This window comes from Cygnus atratus, chromosome 1 (genome assembly GCF_013377495.2).
Source record: "Cygnus atratus isolate AKBS03 ecotype Queensland, Australia chromosome 1, CAtr_DNAZoo_HiC_assembly, whole genome shotgun sequence".
Lineage (NCBI taxonomy): Eukaryota > Metazoa > Chordata > Aves > Anseriformes > Anatidae > Cygnus > Cygnus atratus.
Genome location: NC_066362.1, coordinates 65,761,182 through 65,779,074, shown reverse-complemented (window position 1 = coordinate 65,779,074; position 17,893 = coordinate 65,761,182). Strand labels below are relative to the sequence as shown.

Sequence of the window (17,893 nt, the reverse complement as noted above, 5' to 3'; positions counted from 1 at the left end):
AGAAGGACTAGAAAGAACAACAAAACCTTGATTTACAGCCAGGAATTAAGTCAGTGCCGGTGCAGACTACACTTCATGAGACAAACCCTGCCACAAGGAGAGCTGCGTTCTGCACTGCCTGCAGGTATTGCACGGTACATGACTGTCTGCATCAAACAACACTGCAGTAATCCCTAACACAGGTGGCATGAATAGTGTGGATCATGGTGGCTACGTATCAGAGGAAAAGTTTTTTTGTTTGTTTGTTTGTTTTTTTTAAATGCTTGCTACATGCCCAAAGCAACCCCAGGTGGGCACAAGCTAAGGCCTTCCATCAGGTTACCAAGCATGGCTCTTTTGTGAGACCAATTAATAGTGCTGTTAATTACTTTTGTTAATGTTCAGCTCCTCTACAGAGATTCTCACCGTCCATTTAAAAAGTTGCTACTTTTTGTGCCTGAAAACATGTCTCTGATATAGTCCATTGGGTCAGAAAACAAGACAAAGAGCTTCACAATTCTTTTTAAATCAAATACATCATAATTTTTAAGCTAACATCACAGAGGGTATGGTAGCCTGACTTAAGGTTTTTGAATGACTGTGGTTAGAAGTACTTTAAGATATCAAACTAGTGGGCTCCCCAGGTGAAAATAAACACAGCTCTCTCCACAATTATTCTGGAGATTAACTCCTTTCCTGCTAACTGCATCTCTCATTGCTATGAACATGGAAAGCAATGGCAGCTTTCAACTAACTGTCTCTCTGGAAGGCCAATAGGCCCCATCTAAAACTCTCAAGCCAAAACAATATAAGTGTCCCACACTGTGATGGCCATATTCCACTTCCACAATAGAATTACCAGACTTCCAGTTACTCATACCTTTACTGTAAATAAGAAAATGGATATTAGACTATCAAAAGCTGCTCAAGGGCTTTCTTTGAGGCATTACAAATAATTTAAGAAAATAAGACTAACAGGGAACATGACTGTGTCATTGCCTGATGTCCTGTTGATTCTAAATTGTTCCCAGCACTCTTGATGAGAACATCACGTGCAAAGAAAATGCAATTTTAATGAAACATCTCCTCTCCTTCCCAAATCAACACAAATGATCATACAGCATTTCCATCAAGGTCAAATATTTATAATACCAAAAATGCACCGTGACTTCACAATTGTTTAAAGGATCTTCTGCTTGAAATCTTGAAAACCTTGGATCTCCCACTTCCACTGTTTACTAAGGTTGCACAATCGCATCTGACACGCACAAAACTTCCATTCCCCTTCGGCTCTGGGTTGGTCATCCTTTGATTAATACCATGTTTACCATGAAGCTACGTTCATTTGAAAAAAGGCCTCCTCCACACGCCAAAAACAATCTGCATCACGTGCCATCTTCAAAATTGTTACACGAATTACTCCTGCTCTGTGCCGTGCCACAGACATGCATATAAGAAAATCAATGATGTTACTTACTAGGAACTCCAGACACCAGCCGTAACGGACGCAATACTCGGAAAGCCCGCAGTGCTTTAACATCAAATCCGGCACCTTTTCCTCCTATTGAATTCCCCCCATCTGCTTTGGTTGCTTGTTCTAAAATTGCACTAAAAAGCCTGTAAAAAGAAAGAGGAAACAAGCTGTAGGCAGACAGCAAGGCTTGGGCTAAACAGGAACAGAGATCATCATCATCATAGCACACAAACTATCTCACAGACCTGTGAAGAGTGTCACACATCTCACTCGACATTCGCATATGGTGGAGGAGAGACAGACTCTTCCCATATGCAATAGCCTAATGGTGATGTCTATACCATTTGCAAAACACTTGTTTCTGGAACAGACATAAACACAGCATGCTCCTCCTTCAGCCCAGTGGCTCCTTGCAGCCAGCTACAGACTGCCCCAGCGGCCAGCCTGCCTGGTGGCACCTAGTCGTGTGCTCCCTGCCCTGGATGCTTTGAGATGGCCATTCTGGCCATGCTTCATGACGAGTTTGAAGGCTCACCAACTACAGAGCATGTGGGTCAGGTTCTGAAGGCAGCCTCCAGGCTGCCCTTACCAGACAGTCAGGACATGCTCCCTGGGAGTTGAGTGGAAAGGCAAGAAACCACAAATTGTAGGGTTTGCCCCTTCTGCTGCCAATACTTTGCTATCTTTATTAACCAGCCATCCACCTTGGGGAAAAAATCATCATTCATCGTTAACCCAATCGTTAATTATCTGTCACCCACTTTACAAGAAATTTAGATTCACCAAGGTCACTGCAGGTAGAACTGGATTTAAAACTCTGGGATTCTTCAAGGTGCAAATGTTTAGATAAGGGAGTGTGCTCACATTATGTGCTTGTGTATCCATTTGTAAATCCCTTGATGCGGTGGCTATGGAAAGCACAAAACTGTAGGAGTCTTATTATTAGAATATCTTATTATACCAGTCTTAATGTTTTATCTTGCTAGTAGGAGTAGCTGCTTTAAGGAGAAGATGTCTCAGTCAGAACATATTTGAAAAGGCAGAGCAAGGCAGGAAAGATAATGTTCTTCTGTGAAAGAGCTGAAGGCTCACCCTATGTGTTAATAAGAACTTGATTTAATAAGTTAGCTTTCTGGAAGCAGCTTCCATTTTTCTGGTAAAACATTAGTACCTTTGGGGGAGAACGGATTCCTCATGAATTTGCTAATGACATTGCTTTCAGCCTTGAAGTCATCAGCTTGAACCCAGCCAAATTCAGTAGAGGTTAAAAGCTGTTCCAGCCTAAATGGATGTTTGGGGCTCTGTAGAAAACCTTGCCTGTGAGTGGCAGAGCCCCTGTGACCGGTAGCATGCCATGGAAGTACCAGATGTAACTTCAAAGAAGCTGTCTGGGATGCAAGGAACAGCCTGGTTGGAGTGCCCTGGATTCAGCACTGGCTGATTTCTCTCAGATGCTACAGTCTGCAGTGCCTCTCTCAGGATCTCATCATCAACATCTCAACTGGCAGACTCCACAAGAGCCCCCAAACTGCATATAAAGCAGAGACTGAGCTGCCTGGTTGCTTTGCAAGGGGCTCCAACCCCTGCAGTCTGTGCTTGAAACCTACTGATAGGGCCACAAATATAGGGAGCTTGTCCTGGATAGAAAAAGGATTCATTTACTGAAGCATCTAAGCCAGCACATTTCCCCAGCACTAAATCCACACAAAAACATGGATTAGTAGAGTGCAAATGTGAAATTAGTTTCTTAAGCAGTTGGTATTTTTTTTTTAATTTTTTATAGAGAGTCTTATAAAACTTGTCAGCTGTGACTGAGGAACTCCTATCTGAATCTATTCAAAGCCTCAACCTCAAGCACTGCAGAAAGATTTAACAACTAGGTAACAAGTGTGGGAAAAACTGTATGTGGGGAGGTTGGATGCTGAGTTTGTAGGTGTTGCAGACAGAGAAGCAGGATGCAGAGAAGACAAAAACAGAGCCTATGAAAAATACTGAGTTGACTACAGACATCACAGAGAGATAAACAAGGGCTGATGCAAGGAACATGAATTATTGGAACATATGTATTCCTTGAGCTATGTATACAAATTATACAGAGTCACAATTTTCTGTTGGTCTTCATAATAGAAACACTGTAGGTCAAATTTGGCCTAATATATTTCCAGAAATCTAGCGATTAAGCTCTAGCAATGTGCTCTATTTTGTATTCAAACATTTCTATCTTCCTAGTCAACACAATTCCCATAGTAGATGATGAGTGACATTCCCGTACAACAGTCCCAGTCTCCTGGGATCTGCTGGAGGAAAAAGAATTCACTGCAAAAGGTTTCCTACACTGTTTTTCAGCTCTCTTGCAATGCTGAAAACAAAAAAAAATCTCAAAGAACTGAGTCAGCACTTGCGCATAACTGAAGGTCTGGTCTCCTGCTCCCCAGTATCACTGGACCCCTGGTTTTACCAAACAGCAGCTCTTGCCCCTGCACCAAGGGCATTTCTCCTGCCACTAGTGCAACGAGTAAATCACTGGCTGCTCTGGAATTCTGCATCCTAGGAAAAGCTATGCGTATCCTAAATTAACTCCAGGGAAACAGAAACACAGCCAGAAAGGCCACTCACTCCAGAGGAGCTGGAACCTGCTTTCTGAGACTAATGCAGATCTGCTGCAGGCCAGTTAACCCTGTTTGTGTGCTCCAGTACCAATCTGCTAAATGTGCTATCTTGAGGTATCCACAGTCATCTGCCTACTCCTTCAGGAATAATTTGCATCAATTCCCGCATCTCCTCATTTAAAAACCCACATTTAAACTTGAATTGCATTACTCCTGCTAATCCTGCTTTAATGCATTTAACCCATGGTTAATATCTCCCTCTATACTAATCCCGCTTTTGTACTATTGCAATACAACTTCTTGCTTCTCTTATGTAGTATTTCATGTCTTTCCCTTTTATATTGAGGTCTACACTGTGTCCAATCTGACCTACTGGATCTCTATTCAATATATCTCTTCAAATTTACAGTACGTTCTGCCTATCATACTTTGTTGTCCATATTGCCTCCTGAGTTAGGGCATGGGCAGATCTATGATTCATAGGTTACATCTACCACATACTTTTTTGGCAGTAACTTCGTTATGACCCAGAGGAAAAAATAAGTCCTCTTCCTAAACACTACAGGTGATGAGATACAGAAGAAAGGTAAGGCTTCTGACTGTCTCTTCCATCATCTTCTTTCAGGAGAAAAACCCACAACCACATACAATTGGTACTTTCTAAAAGCTCTATAAAATCTTCCTAGTTTGTCAGCTAATTGTTCTACAGTCCTAAAAGAGATGGATGGATGTTAAGGTACTGATATAAAATATGAGGCCAGAGTCCTTCTACTATGTATTTATATGGCAAAGTCTGCTCTTTGATGAAAACCTCTGGGAAAAGGCATGGTGGAGAAAAATGCTGTTCTTTCTTTTCTCAAGTAGGTGAGTTAGCTGAAATGCATGCTTCAAGCAAGGTGTGAGAGAATTCTGTGCTCACACAGAAATCAAAGTTTGGATGGTATAAAAATGCAAGGGGGTTAATCTCTTGTGGCCACTGAAAAATCTCACTTTTTTTTTTTTTAAAGAACACAGAAATCAATCTTATTTCTTTCCAGCTACCTACATCCTGCCAGCCTAAATTCATGTCCCATTTTCACTTGGATAAAATACTTTCCCTTGATGAAGCACAATTAACAACATTTTGATTTCTGAATTTCATCCATGACATGACTACACCTGAACTAAATTCATTTGACAGGCATAAGCTATAAAGCAGAAAATAAATTTCTGTCACACTCAACGCATGTATGGGCACAGTCCAGTTTTGTTTGTTTGTTTCAGATTTACTTGTGACATATGAAGCCAGCCTCACTGTTTTTCTTGCTCTTACTTTTCTGTTTCTTTTTTGACATCTGAAACATCTAAAAGGCTTTCTCTTTGCTAGATGATTCCAACAGCAACATGGCAGGGCTGTAACCTGCTCTACAGCTCTTCATTTCCTCTGTGGGGAAGGCATGCTGATTTTTATAGCATCAAATAGAACTTGTCAAGGGCCTCCCAAAAATAAAAACGAAACAGAGATCTTGGTATTTCTAAGGCCAAAACTCAGCAGAAAAACACAGCTGAATGAATCCTCATAGGTATAAATAAATAGTAAAGTACAGTGATTTTTTTTTTTGTCACTGTGCTTTACAGTTCACCTGTGATTTGAGAATGTGGAAGTGTTTGGGTCCACCCTTTAGAAACTCCCCACAGGCCTTTGGAAAGACATATACTCTGAACACATTTTCCAATATGTTCTTAATTTCAGATCCTTTCTAAATACCTTCACTGCTTACTTTTCCAAGTAAGAATGCCTTTCAAATTATGACACCTCTTTTTCTGGCAGAAGCTATGGGTCCTTGGAGGATGACTGTACTTGGCAGACAAACCACAGCACTGACAGGAAAGACATATAGTCTTCTAGAACAACGTTGTCAAGTTAGTGCTCTCTCACGAGAAATTTCCTTCAACAGCCCAATGTTAAAGGACATCACTGTTTTATCTGAAAGTTTTATGTTTTCCAAAAGAGGAACAGTAAAACTGAAAGAAGCAGGAAACAATTTGACTAATAGTGCTTGTGGGTTGTGCCTCATTAGGCAGCTTATGGGTGTGATCTCTACTCTTAACTAATAATGTTCTTATCCACAGAGCCTCTGATTGATACCCACACACAGACATTTTTCTTCAAAGCAGCATTTAATGGTACCGCTATAGCAGGGTCATAGGCTATTTAAAGATAAGCTAGAATCAAGCTTTAAAAGACTTAGCTGATGAATAAGCAGATCTCCCACACTGCAAGAATGATAAGCTGTTACAAGCCTGCAGGTCTAAAGTGCATCCTTTCTCCAGAAAATGTAGCGGTTGTCTTCAGTTTCCCCTAGAATTTACACTTGGCCCTATATATGATCATGTTCCTTTTACTCTACTCACTTTATGTTAAAACATACAAGGAAGCCAATTATGCTGTATTATCTCTTCGAGACATATTAAACTGATTAAACTGACCTAAACAGAGAATCATTTAGGTTGGAAAAGATCTGTAAGATCATCAAGTCCAACCATCTACCTAACATTACCAACTCCACCTTCAATCCACGTCCCTAAGCATCACATCTACATGTCCTAAATACTTCCAAGGATGGGAACTCCACCACTTCCCTGGGCCTTGTCTGTGAAGAAATTCTTCCTAATATTCAATCTAAACCTTCCCTGGCACAACTTGAAGCTGTTTCCTTACATCCTATCATTTATCACCTGAGAAGAGACTGACCCCCACCTTGCTACAACCTCCTTTCGGGTGGTTGTAGAGAGCAATAAGTTCTCCCCTCAGCATCCTTTCCTCCAGACAAAACAGCCCCATCTCTCTCAGACACTCCTCATATGTCTTGTTTTCTGACCCTTTCACCAGCTTTGTTGCTCTTTTCTGATCATGTTCCAGCAACTCAGTATCTTTCTTGCAGTGAGGAGCCCAAAACTGAACACACGTTACCCAAGCTGTGGTCGCACCAGTGTCGAGAACAGAGGAACCATCATACGTGGTATACTAGGTATACTAGCAGTGTATACTAGGTGGATTGAGAGACAAACAAGTATATAAAACCTGTCTTTTTCTTTTCTTTTTTTTTTTTTTCGCTTCCTTAACTTCCAACAATACTTAAAAAGGTATTTCACTCGTAGCCTTTTTATTTTTTGTAGCAAGAACAATCACTGAAAATGAAGGTGCTGCCTAAGGCAGAACAAGCATGAATGGCAATTACCACAGTCACTTTTGATGCTTCCAGTATTAGTTCCACATCTTCCCTTCCCTCCCAGACCAAATAACCCTCTCTGCCCAGTGCTACAGCTCAGTCCAAATCACTCAGCTTTCTTCAACAGCTCCATCAATGGTCAGAAAAAGGTGTCACGACAAAATGTTATGAGCCTGTATTTTTGCACCTTTCTTCCACCTCTCCTTCTCTATCTCTCTTTTATTTTATTTTATTTTATTTTATTTTATTTTATTTTATTTTATTTTATTTTATTTTTTATGGGGCTACCTCTCTTACAAAATATTCAAACATGCTGAAATTTAAATATGATGTCACTGAGGGGTTTCTGACAGCCCCTGGGAAAAGACGACAGGGCAGAACAGGAACAGATGGTATTGCCACATAGATTTTGCAGAGGGGTTGTGGAGAGAAAAAGCAGTGCACAAGGCTAGTCTGCAGTAGTGTATGAGTGAATTTAAACAGATAAACATCAAAGGAACCCATCTGGCCTTGAAGTGGAATCTGTCACTTGAGATTGTTACTATTTAACAGAGACCTTGGGGTCTTGGCCATGTTTATTATACTTGTGTAATCCCTCCCCAGTTACATTTTTTGCTCCCCATCTAGAGACTGAGAGCTGCTGGAGGCAAGAGCAGCTAGAAAAGCTGAGAGATGCAGCTTCTATCATTGGCAGGGGAATTAATTTCAGCCTGCATCTCATCTTGCTGATTAACTGCCCTAGTAGGAAAATTGAAGAGGACTGTACTTAAACTAGATATAATGCCACCCTGTGATTTCTGGAGCCTTGCTCTCTTGCATTCCAATGGAAGAGGAAGACATAACACATGCCCGCTCTTTAAAAGGTCTTTCTCACAGAAATTAAAAGGGAACAATCATATTCATAGGACTTCTGTTTTCCAGTCTTTCTTCACCTTAAGCAACAATCCCCAAGCAGGTGACATGTCTGAGGGCTTTCAAAGGCAGAACCAGCTACACAATCGGACAATGAAAGGGGAGAGGTTGGGGATTTAACAATTTCTAATGACTAATTTGCTGTGGGATCCTCTGACTGTGGGTAGGAATGAAGGGCAAAGGCAACCATATACTGCTGCAGGTGGAAAAGTTATGCCCAAGTAGGAGATGACTTGTCCTCTCTTCCCCTCACTGGAAACTCTCCTTCTGCCCACTTTTCCCCAAGATGCTGAAAAGCAGTAGGGAACACATAGCACAAAGCAAAGTTTGCTGACATAATTATTTGGGACCATCATTAAAATAGTCAAGATGGACTTTGATTGGGAGCAGAGATTATGAGGAGTGTTGATCACTGGGACTGTCCCTTTTAATGCTTTTCCTAGGACCTGATGTAGGATTTCCTTATGAAAAAGGTGAAAAGACGGAAAGTTTTTGTGAGCAATGAAACGTTTTAACAATGGAGTGGTGGAAGGATGGGACAAATTACTCGGGAGAAGAAAAACATGTTCTCTTTGTATTCAGGGGCAGTTTATTCTTCATTCCTTCCCTTCAACAACCACAATTCAAAACCCTTGTTTCTCTCTTACCCTCGGCTAGAAAAAGTAGAAGGTGGTTTATTCTGTTTTTATTCAAATAAATTAAATGCCAAGCCTGAAAAACACAGAGAAGAATAAGGGGATCAGAAAGTTGCATCTTAAGGTGGCAATTTGATCCACAATAGTACAATTAGTCTTTAAAAAGGTTAAAGCTTCAAAAGGGCCAAAATCAAAAGTGTTGAGATCACCACCAGAACAGTGTGATTGAACAACAGAACTTATTTCTGTATGAGTATGAAAACTTAAGATTTAAATTTTTCATCCTTCTTTGTGAAAAGTTTGTAAGATGGCAGAATTTATTTCTCATTCAACTCTGAACTTAATTAAAAGATTGCACCTAGATGTTCTTAATACTCGCAGACATGCAAAAAAAAAAAAAAAAAGGGATTTTCTTCCACCACAGTCATGTTTAAGCACTTTACTTTGCCCAGTAGTTTTGCACTACTCCTGTTTTTATTCCTGTTACCAAAGAGCAGTTTAATTTCCATGTCTCGCAAATCACTAAAAGACTTGGAAAAGGCTAAGCAGCAAGGGATACCAGAGAGAAAATGTACATCAACTGAATGTCAATCCTTATGAATCAAGTTATACCTGCAGAAAACCAGTGGGAGTTACCTGCATTTTTAGATTGGACAGTTACACTTGGTAGAAGGTGTGAAGTCTGTAGGGGGGTTAACAAGGTAGGGACAAGCAGTGGTGGTCATGATGGACAGCAACCCCTAACATCACCCGTAAGTAATGTTCCAACACTCATCCACCCTCATGCTCCCACAGGTTCCCGGTGTTCCCATGTGTGCAGTGCATTCAAAGACAAAATGCTGGTACTCACCCTACGACCACGATTATAAAATCTAGTAAATTCCAGCCATTGCGGAGGTAAGCGTTGGGGTGAAAGAGAAGTCCATATGCTATTACTTTTAAAAATGCTTCCACTGTAAAAATTATGAGAAAGAGATATTCCACTCGTTCCTGGAGAGAAGAGAACAAAAATGACAACAGTTAGCATGAGTTACAAATGCCGGACAAGGATGTTTTCTTCTCTCACATTCCACCCATGCAGCCTCCAACCCACTGACTTATCACTTGGGTACATCTAACATGCATGACTTGCCAGAGGACTTCCCTCCTCAAACCTGCATATTCAGCAGCAAGTTTGACAGGACAATGGCAGCAAATTTTGGTTTGACTCTGAAATTTGCTGCCCTTGCCCTGGCAGAGACCGACCACGACACAAGTGTGTGAAAAAGAGGAGGGCAGAGGGCCTGCAGGCGTGTTGCAGCACTCAGCTCTCTGCAGAGAGCAGTGCCAACTGCTCCCTCCAAGGTTAAACTGAGGTCCCTCCAAGGTTAAACTGAGGTTATTAGAAGTTATTAGAAGTTCCCATTCAAGAAACAAAAGTCTGAAAGAAATACAAATTTAAACAGCCTAGGAGGCATTCTTAGTCATATCTTGTAGACACCCAGCAAGACAATCAGTCAGCTCACTTTTTTTTTTTTTTTTTAAGCTCCAAATTGCAGTTGCCCTTTACCTCTGACCAGAAGTGCTGCTAAATGCATGCATGACACTTTTCATATGATACAGCAATACCAAATGTGCAGGTTTATGAAAAATCATTTCATCATTTGACTGAGTTGTCCATTTAAACCTCTTCCACTCAGCTCCAGGTAATTAACAGGATCTCGCTAACAACTCATTAATCAAAAACTGTAATACCCAGTTCATCGGCATGTTTGCATTAACATGTTATTTTACATGCCTGAGAAATTCCACCTGATCGTAGCAGACACGTGCTTGCACTTTAAAATATTTCTGTCTTCCCTGACATAGTGCTATCACAATGGTTGCAGTATTCCCCAGTGTTTACTATGGGGAATATCTAAAGAAGAAAAAGTATTGCTCTGTAGTCATCTGATCCAGTCATAAAACTTTTGAACATGCCCTCAATACAGAATTTGCTCATCATTGTCCTACATAGAGATAGATCAGGTCACTAAGGATTTTTCTCCATTGAAATCAGAGAAGGAAATAACAGCATATAATACTAATGACTACTCAGCTCTGCTTATAGTAAGTGCATTGGTGTCTTAGCTCAGGAACTAGCATCTAAGTGCTAACATCCAGCAGTCCAGCCATAGGCTTGGCTGCAGAAAAGAGCTTTCATACTCCTAGAAGGGACTGACCTGGCAGCCCCTACTTCCTCCGCTGCCCCTGACAACTGAACATGTACTAAGTGATGTACTACTCACAGTAAAACAAACACCACCAATCAATCTCGATGCACCCATTCTAAAGTAAGCCAAGCTGTCAGGAGATCTCTAAAAAAAAATCAGACCAAATCATTGTGTGACGGGAAGCCTTGGTGCAGCATTTTTGTGCTGCTGCACCTCTCTATCAGCACGGCAGGACATGGGGCCAGGCTTCGACCTGTGGGACAGGCAGGCAGGCAGCCCGCGGTGCCTGTGGGACAGTGCTGCCACCTGCTCTGCTCTGGTTTCCGCATCTTCTGTGGCTGCAGCATCCTGCTGTGCTGGTCTGCCTAGCCAGAAGAGCCTTTCCGCTCCATGAATTTCATTGAAATTCCTATAGTAATACAATCAAAAGACCAAGGAAGCAAATACTTGGGAAAATTCTGGACGAAAAATCTTTTTTTTTAATTATTATTATTATTTAATATTGCACACAGCAGCCAGTATTTCAACACCTAACAGGTTCCATTTGGTTGGGTTTAGGAGCCTCATACCTTTCTGTCTCTGAAGATGCCTGTGGGATGATAGGCTCCTGTTTTGCTATTGCAATAACACTGTTTGTTGAACCATGTTATTGAGGTTATAATATGCTGAAATCTTACACATATGCATATGTATATCTATACACAGATATGTGCATATATCCATATACAACTATGAAGTGTTTGAATAAAGTCTTTACAATGCTCTGGTTAAGGGGGAAAGATCCATGAAAATAACATTCTATAAAAGCCTCTGTAATGAACATAAGACACAGAATGCTGAGCAGGGGAGAGAAATTTTATGATCTTCTGCACTTACATTACGATTTCAGGATCTAAAATTGAAGGAGAAATACTGCCCAACTTAAACAGTGCAGCTGCTCCAAGACCATTTCAAGAAGCTATTCCTGCTTGGAATTGAGGAGAATTTGAAGAGCCTGCTAATTAATTTGTTCCCTTTCTTCCGAATACTGTACAACTCAAGAGCTGTAGAACTCTGTGGCGAGGTAACATCAATGGGCTCGCAGAACCTTGGGCGCATCCCAGTTCTGGTGCCACCTTGCCTGCCGAACTTACTGGTGTGACTCAGCCGCTCCTTGCCTCAGGTTAGACATGAGAGGCGCACCTGAAGCACTTGGCAGCCTTAAAACCATGGACCCGTCTCTGCTAAATGGGATTCTTCACTTCTGGCTGCTCATTCAGAGCTCTGCTCCCACAGATTAGGCAGACTGGGCCCCGGTATTTCAGGCTCCCTTCATGTCCCACAGCATCACAGTGTCCACGACTCCAGCTCCTCTAAGATACCAGTTTGGCGCCATTTCAAAAGAAACAAGGCTAAAGAAATATCAGGGGTGCCTCCTACCTTCTGGGCAGGAAAGGAGATACCAGCAGCTCTGCCCCTTAAAGCTTGTAACCAAACCACAGCATCAAAGGAGAGCAAACATTTTGGAGCTGTACGAAAGAGGGTACAACATTTTTTCAATTGTGTTTTAGAGAAGGGAACGGTGCTGATGTGGCTGGGACACATGAAAAGTACTGTAGGTTGCAGAATTACAAAGCAGGAGCTTCCTGCTTGGACAGTAGTGATGAAAACGTTTCAAAAAGGAGAGAGAGAGAAAACAAACAAACAAACAAAAAAAAACAAAAAAAACTATGAGTGGAAGAAGAGGAGGGACAAAAGTTTTCTAAAATTGGCCTGTCTCTGGAGCATACACAGATGTTTGGGGGCTGGCTCCGCCACCGTTCCTTTTTGTTTTTGTTTTTCATTAGAGATACAGGACATGAGCATCAGCTACCCTGGCTGACAGACTAGCCAGCACTAACACTGCCAAGAAACAAATTGTACATTGTCTTACTCTTAACAGAGAAACAAACAGTAACTTACTGTTGAGCCTGTAAGACATATTTCCGAAAGAGGATTACTGTATTAAGTACGAAGCCTCCCTAATCCCATGTGCTTTCTGAAGACGTCATTGGTTTGTTTTTGTTTTTAATTTTTAAACCGTACCTAATAACATCTTGGGTTCATAGGAGTCTGAGAACAGGAAATCCCAGTAAAGTACTGTAGGGTGCCATGAGGTTTTCCTCCCGTCATGACAGGGGTGAGTAGACCAGCGCTGTTTCTGAAAAAACAGCCTCCAGAATCATTCGCTCTATCTTGATCCTTGGCTCTCCAAACCCCAACCACACAGCAGCACTGCTAGTTCATAATATTTTCTTTGCAAGAGTCACTCAAGGCTCCAATCAGTCACGTCCTCGCATTTCATACACCCCAGTCTAGAGAGGTGGCAACCTGAAATTCAGTCACTACAGGTTTTCTCAAACATCGCTGTCTCTCTCTGCTGGCACCCAGCTCTGCTTGCTACAAACCATGCTTAAAAAACTAGATCTTATATATTTGAAGCAATGCGCAGCAAGTCCTGCGCAGCTAGGACCTTTACAAAGCTGCCTGTTTGACCTTAGACCAAGTTACGTCAGTGTCTGCATTATTATTCCCCAGTGTTTCCCTAACATAACGGAATACATTTCTTCAGTAATGCAAATACTCAGTTATCCAAGGAAAACAACAGTATTTTAACAGCCTCTGTCATATAGGATGTTTTGGCATTAATTGTATAAATAGGCTCTGAGAGCACTCAGATGTTTTCCTAGTAGGGAAAACAAACTTTTGCTGATTGGAAGTAGGGAGACTGAGCTGCGGAGCTGGGAAAGATGGTCCAGAGGCTTTGCACAAAAGGTGCCTTGTTTTTGGATTACAAATTATCATTTCATCTGAGCTATGGAGACCCTCGCTGTGTGAATATGCTGACCTGAAGGCTACCGTTAGCATTAATATATGACCTTCAGTGCAGAAGAGCCACATATGTGCACTTAAGGGATCAGTTCAACAAACCAGATGTTAGGACAGGTTTGTTGACACCAAGTTACTTCTGAATGTGTCTGGTTACTCAGGAGACATTTCCAGCTAAGTATGCACGAAAATAGTACAAAAGCACATGAAGGAATAAAACTTAGAAGAGCGAAAATGTTTGGACTTTTTTGACTCCTGAAAACTACTGTCACTGCAGAAAGCACTGAGCATTTCCAATTCATTTGATAAAAAGAAAGGACTGATAAGATAGCATATAGCTGAACATAACCTATTTTGCTGTTATACTGTGGTTCCTAAGACAATGTCCCTGCTCCCCAAAAAATCAAGCAAAAGAACACTATCTAATTTTACCTGACAAGGACAACAGAAGCCTGAAGAAGGAAGCTGGTGGCTATCACTCCACTAAACATAACCCCCTGTGCTGGTGAACAGAAGTCAGAACAGCTTCTGAAAGGCTAGATTTCCAAATATGATCAGCTCTGTCTTCGGTCCATTCCAACCAAAGGCAGTGCCTATATGACAGGCTTTTCTGCAAGCAAAGTTAAACACATACCGAGTGCTGCAGAAATACCACCTTCAACTAATAGCCGTAAATGGGAGATACTGTCATCTGCTGCGACTTTGAAGATGCACGTTAGAAAAATAAACCAGATGAGTGCAGAATTCTTGCTAACCTGAAATAAGCAATTATAAAACAGGTATGTAGTGCAAGCCAGCCTTCAGTAGTTGGTAATTCACAACATGCCCATGATCCACTTAGAGAACTTCCATGGAATTCAACAGAAGAGAGGATATTAATAGTTTTGAATGATCACAGACCTGATCCACATGCACTATATCCAACTGTTCCTTGGCAAATCAACAAATACTTCATGCGTACGCCTGAAGGATTGAGTCGAAGCTCAGGATCGAGTCAAAGCTCTTTTCTCTCTCTCTCTCTTTTTTTTTTTTTTTTTTTAACACAAAATTTTGGCTAGGATCAAATGGACGTTATATATGGGTTCAGCAGAACTACATTTTGTGTCAGAATCCAATTGTAATACAAAGCCAAAGTACAAGGGGGTCACTCCCCTCTGCTAGGCAACTTGCACAAATACACTTCCCCTTTCAGTGAGCCACACGTACCTTATAAATGCAAAACAAAATACAGATGATAAATTCCATTACTGTTCTGTTTTATCAACATTTCACCTACAGTTTTACTAATAGAAGTGGAGAAACAGGCTCTGGCTATACAGAATAATGTAATTATTGGGAATCCTACATTTCTGAAGGGGTTCACATGCCAAGATTATTTGGACCACAATAGGAGGAGAGAGATTTTGAAGCCTTTATGCTGGAGAAGATTCTGAGCAACTTTTGAAGACAGCTCTGCTTTGAGCAGGAATTTGGACTAGACAGGCCCTCAAAGTCCCTTTCAACCTACAGTTTTCTAAGAATCTATATGCATATTCAATCATTCTAAATGGATCTCTAGTCCTCAAAATAACCTAACAAACCAGCTATTTCCTTTCCAGTCACACATCAGTGCTTCCCAGCTGAATGCCTCATTCTCTATCGTCGAGATGGTCAGACATATGCCTTTCTGGGTTCACATAAAGGATTACACATTCAGTTGGACTTCAAATTTGGACTCTGGTGCTGATTAAATGATGTCTAACCAATAGAAGATTTTTCATTATGGTCTTTGGCTAGCAACAGCAGAAATCTCTTGGGTTTTCTTGCTCAAGATTTTTTCTTTTTTGTACTGAAAGAGAACAATAACATTCTACCTATATGTAAATGAAAGCCAGAGAATATGCTCCTTATGGGCTCAGTTTTATTTTGGTGCAACAAAGAATTAAAGCCATCCAGACAACCTATGTACAAACATTCAAACCTGAAAGGCTCTGAAGAGTCAAAAATAAGTCACGTCCTAGTTCCTTTTGTTTTGGTCCACTGCTCTGATTAAATTGAAATGAACTGTCACTTTATATTCTGATCAGACCAATAAAAGATTACCCTTCCAGGGGAAGCAACATTAGGGAAGGCAGCATAAGGTTTATGACTCATTTTTTTGTGAGAGCCTCATTTAGGGTCTCTGGATAGGAATTAAAAGCTGGCTAGGTGTTGTGCTGTTACCATGCCTAGGAACAAAATTCACCCCCTAGAAGAAAGTTTTTTACTAGTTTCCCTTACGCAGTTTCAGAGGCAGTCTGGCACCTTTTCCCAAGGTTAAAAAAGCCATTTGAAACACCACAGTCAATTGTCCATCTACCAACCACTGATTAAGGACAGGGTACCAGAAGCATCCATTTAAATCAGAGCAGCTTCAGCATGACAGCTACATCTAATAGATCATCACAAGGCATATCATGTCTCACTCAGTTCCTAAAATGGCTCAGATAAGTTAGACATTGACTATTCAACACGCTCAGGTGTTTGCATTTGCTCATGTGTGCAATAAAATATACAAGTCTATCAGCCATAAAACATTTCAGTGTCCATTTTATTAACTTAAAAAAATTATTATTAATATTTAAAAAACACAGCTCCGTCTAGCCTAACCTTGCTGGGCTCAAAACCATGTTAGTGTTAAATTTTGAATACTTTGTTGGCAGTCAGAACAGTGAGTATACATCCCACTTCAGGGGGGATTCTAAAAAAAAAAATCCACTTAAACAACATCGGCTCATTAGGACTGTTTCTAAAATGCCTTTCAGCACAAGATACATGAGCATGCTTGCTTTTGGAAATAGGATACATGATCTTAGAAATGACTATTATAACGATCTTATTGCTTTGTTCCATATACACCCTGAAATTCCAGGTGTGGAGTTCTTCTCATCCTATATTCATAATCTGATCATGATTATATGATCAGTGCTTTGAGCACATTATTTTTCAATGAGTTTCTAAACTTTATTGCGGCAGTAAAAATGCTTAACAAAGGCGAATCCCTGTCCCCAAGAGATTTATTGATTTTAAGTCAATCACATGGTTTCAGGGCCAGACTGATGATGTTTTAACTGCCTGGAATCAACGTTATCACAACTACAGTTTGCCTACCTTGCAAGTTTAAGCTGCTATCACGTGCAGTGGTACACTGACGAACCTTCAGGTTTGTAACTAGTCAACTTTTCTAAGAGCCCACTAAAAATTGGGCTGCAGAACGAAGGACTGAATTTCCAACAGAACTCAACATGTGAACAGTGAATTCCATTGGAAATGTGCCTATAAATAAGACTTTCTTTGTGCCAAGGGTTTTTATAATCCCTTCGTGGACAAGTGGTGTGGAGTTGCGTTCCATGATATTAACTTAATGAAGCATCTTTTCTCTGAGAAAGATTTTTTTTTCCTCTTTTTTTTTTTTTCTTTTTAAAAATGATATGGACCTACAAGATTTTGAGTAATTCCAGTGCATGCCAGGTTAGACTAAAATATAGACTAAATCAGGTAGAATTTTGCTACTAATTTTAACACGGAAAATACTGTCCTCTTACAAGCTGAGTCAGTAGTTATCCACAGACTGAATTCCCCATTTCTCTAACTTCTCAGGAAACCTTCCTGAAATGGCCTTGCACAGGCGGCCCCTCCACACACCGTGCCGTGCACCTCTGGTGGGGGCCCTTGCCACAGGGTGTGCTTTCAGGCGAGGACAGGGCTAGCAGGGGAAGGATGAGGACGGATGTCAGCAAACGTGAAACCACAGCCACATCCAGCACGATTTAGACCCTCTCTGAGCTACCCCCAACTACTGTATGCCCAGACTAGTAACTACAGAGGCACAAGGGACCCCCTGCAGAAATCCTGCCCTGAGCCTCTGCTGGAACGCACCACTGAGCACAGACTTTTCTCTGACTGACCACCCAGAAGAGCTCCTCAAATCCCACATTTAAAAGATTTCTCTCAAATGCATTTTAATCCAATCACTCTTGGGCATTTTATGATTCTCTAATTTATGTTTTTAATC

General features: G+C 41.0%; 1 protein-coding gene across 4 annotated transcripts in view; it reads right to left on the bottom strand.

The window, feature by feature from the left end:
- Positions 1-17,893, bottom strand: part of CACNA1C (calcium voltage-gated channel subunit alpha1 C) — a 478,980-nt gene that overhangs the window by 187,578 nt on the left and 273,509 nt on the right. For all 4 annotated transcript variants that reach the window (XM_035550684.1, XM_035550685.1, XM_035550683.1 and 1 more), the window contains exons 4-5: positions 9,672-9,811; positions 1,457-1,596 (exon numbers count right to left, since the gene is read on the bottom strand). In XM_035550684.1, coding sequence (XP_035406577.1) covers positions 1,457-1,596; positions 9,672-9,811 — 280 coding nt within the window. The remainder of the gene's footprint in view (positions 1-1,456; positions 1,597-9,671; positions 9,812-17,893) is intronic.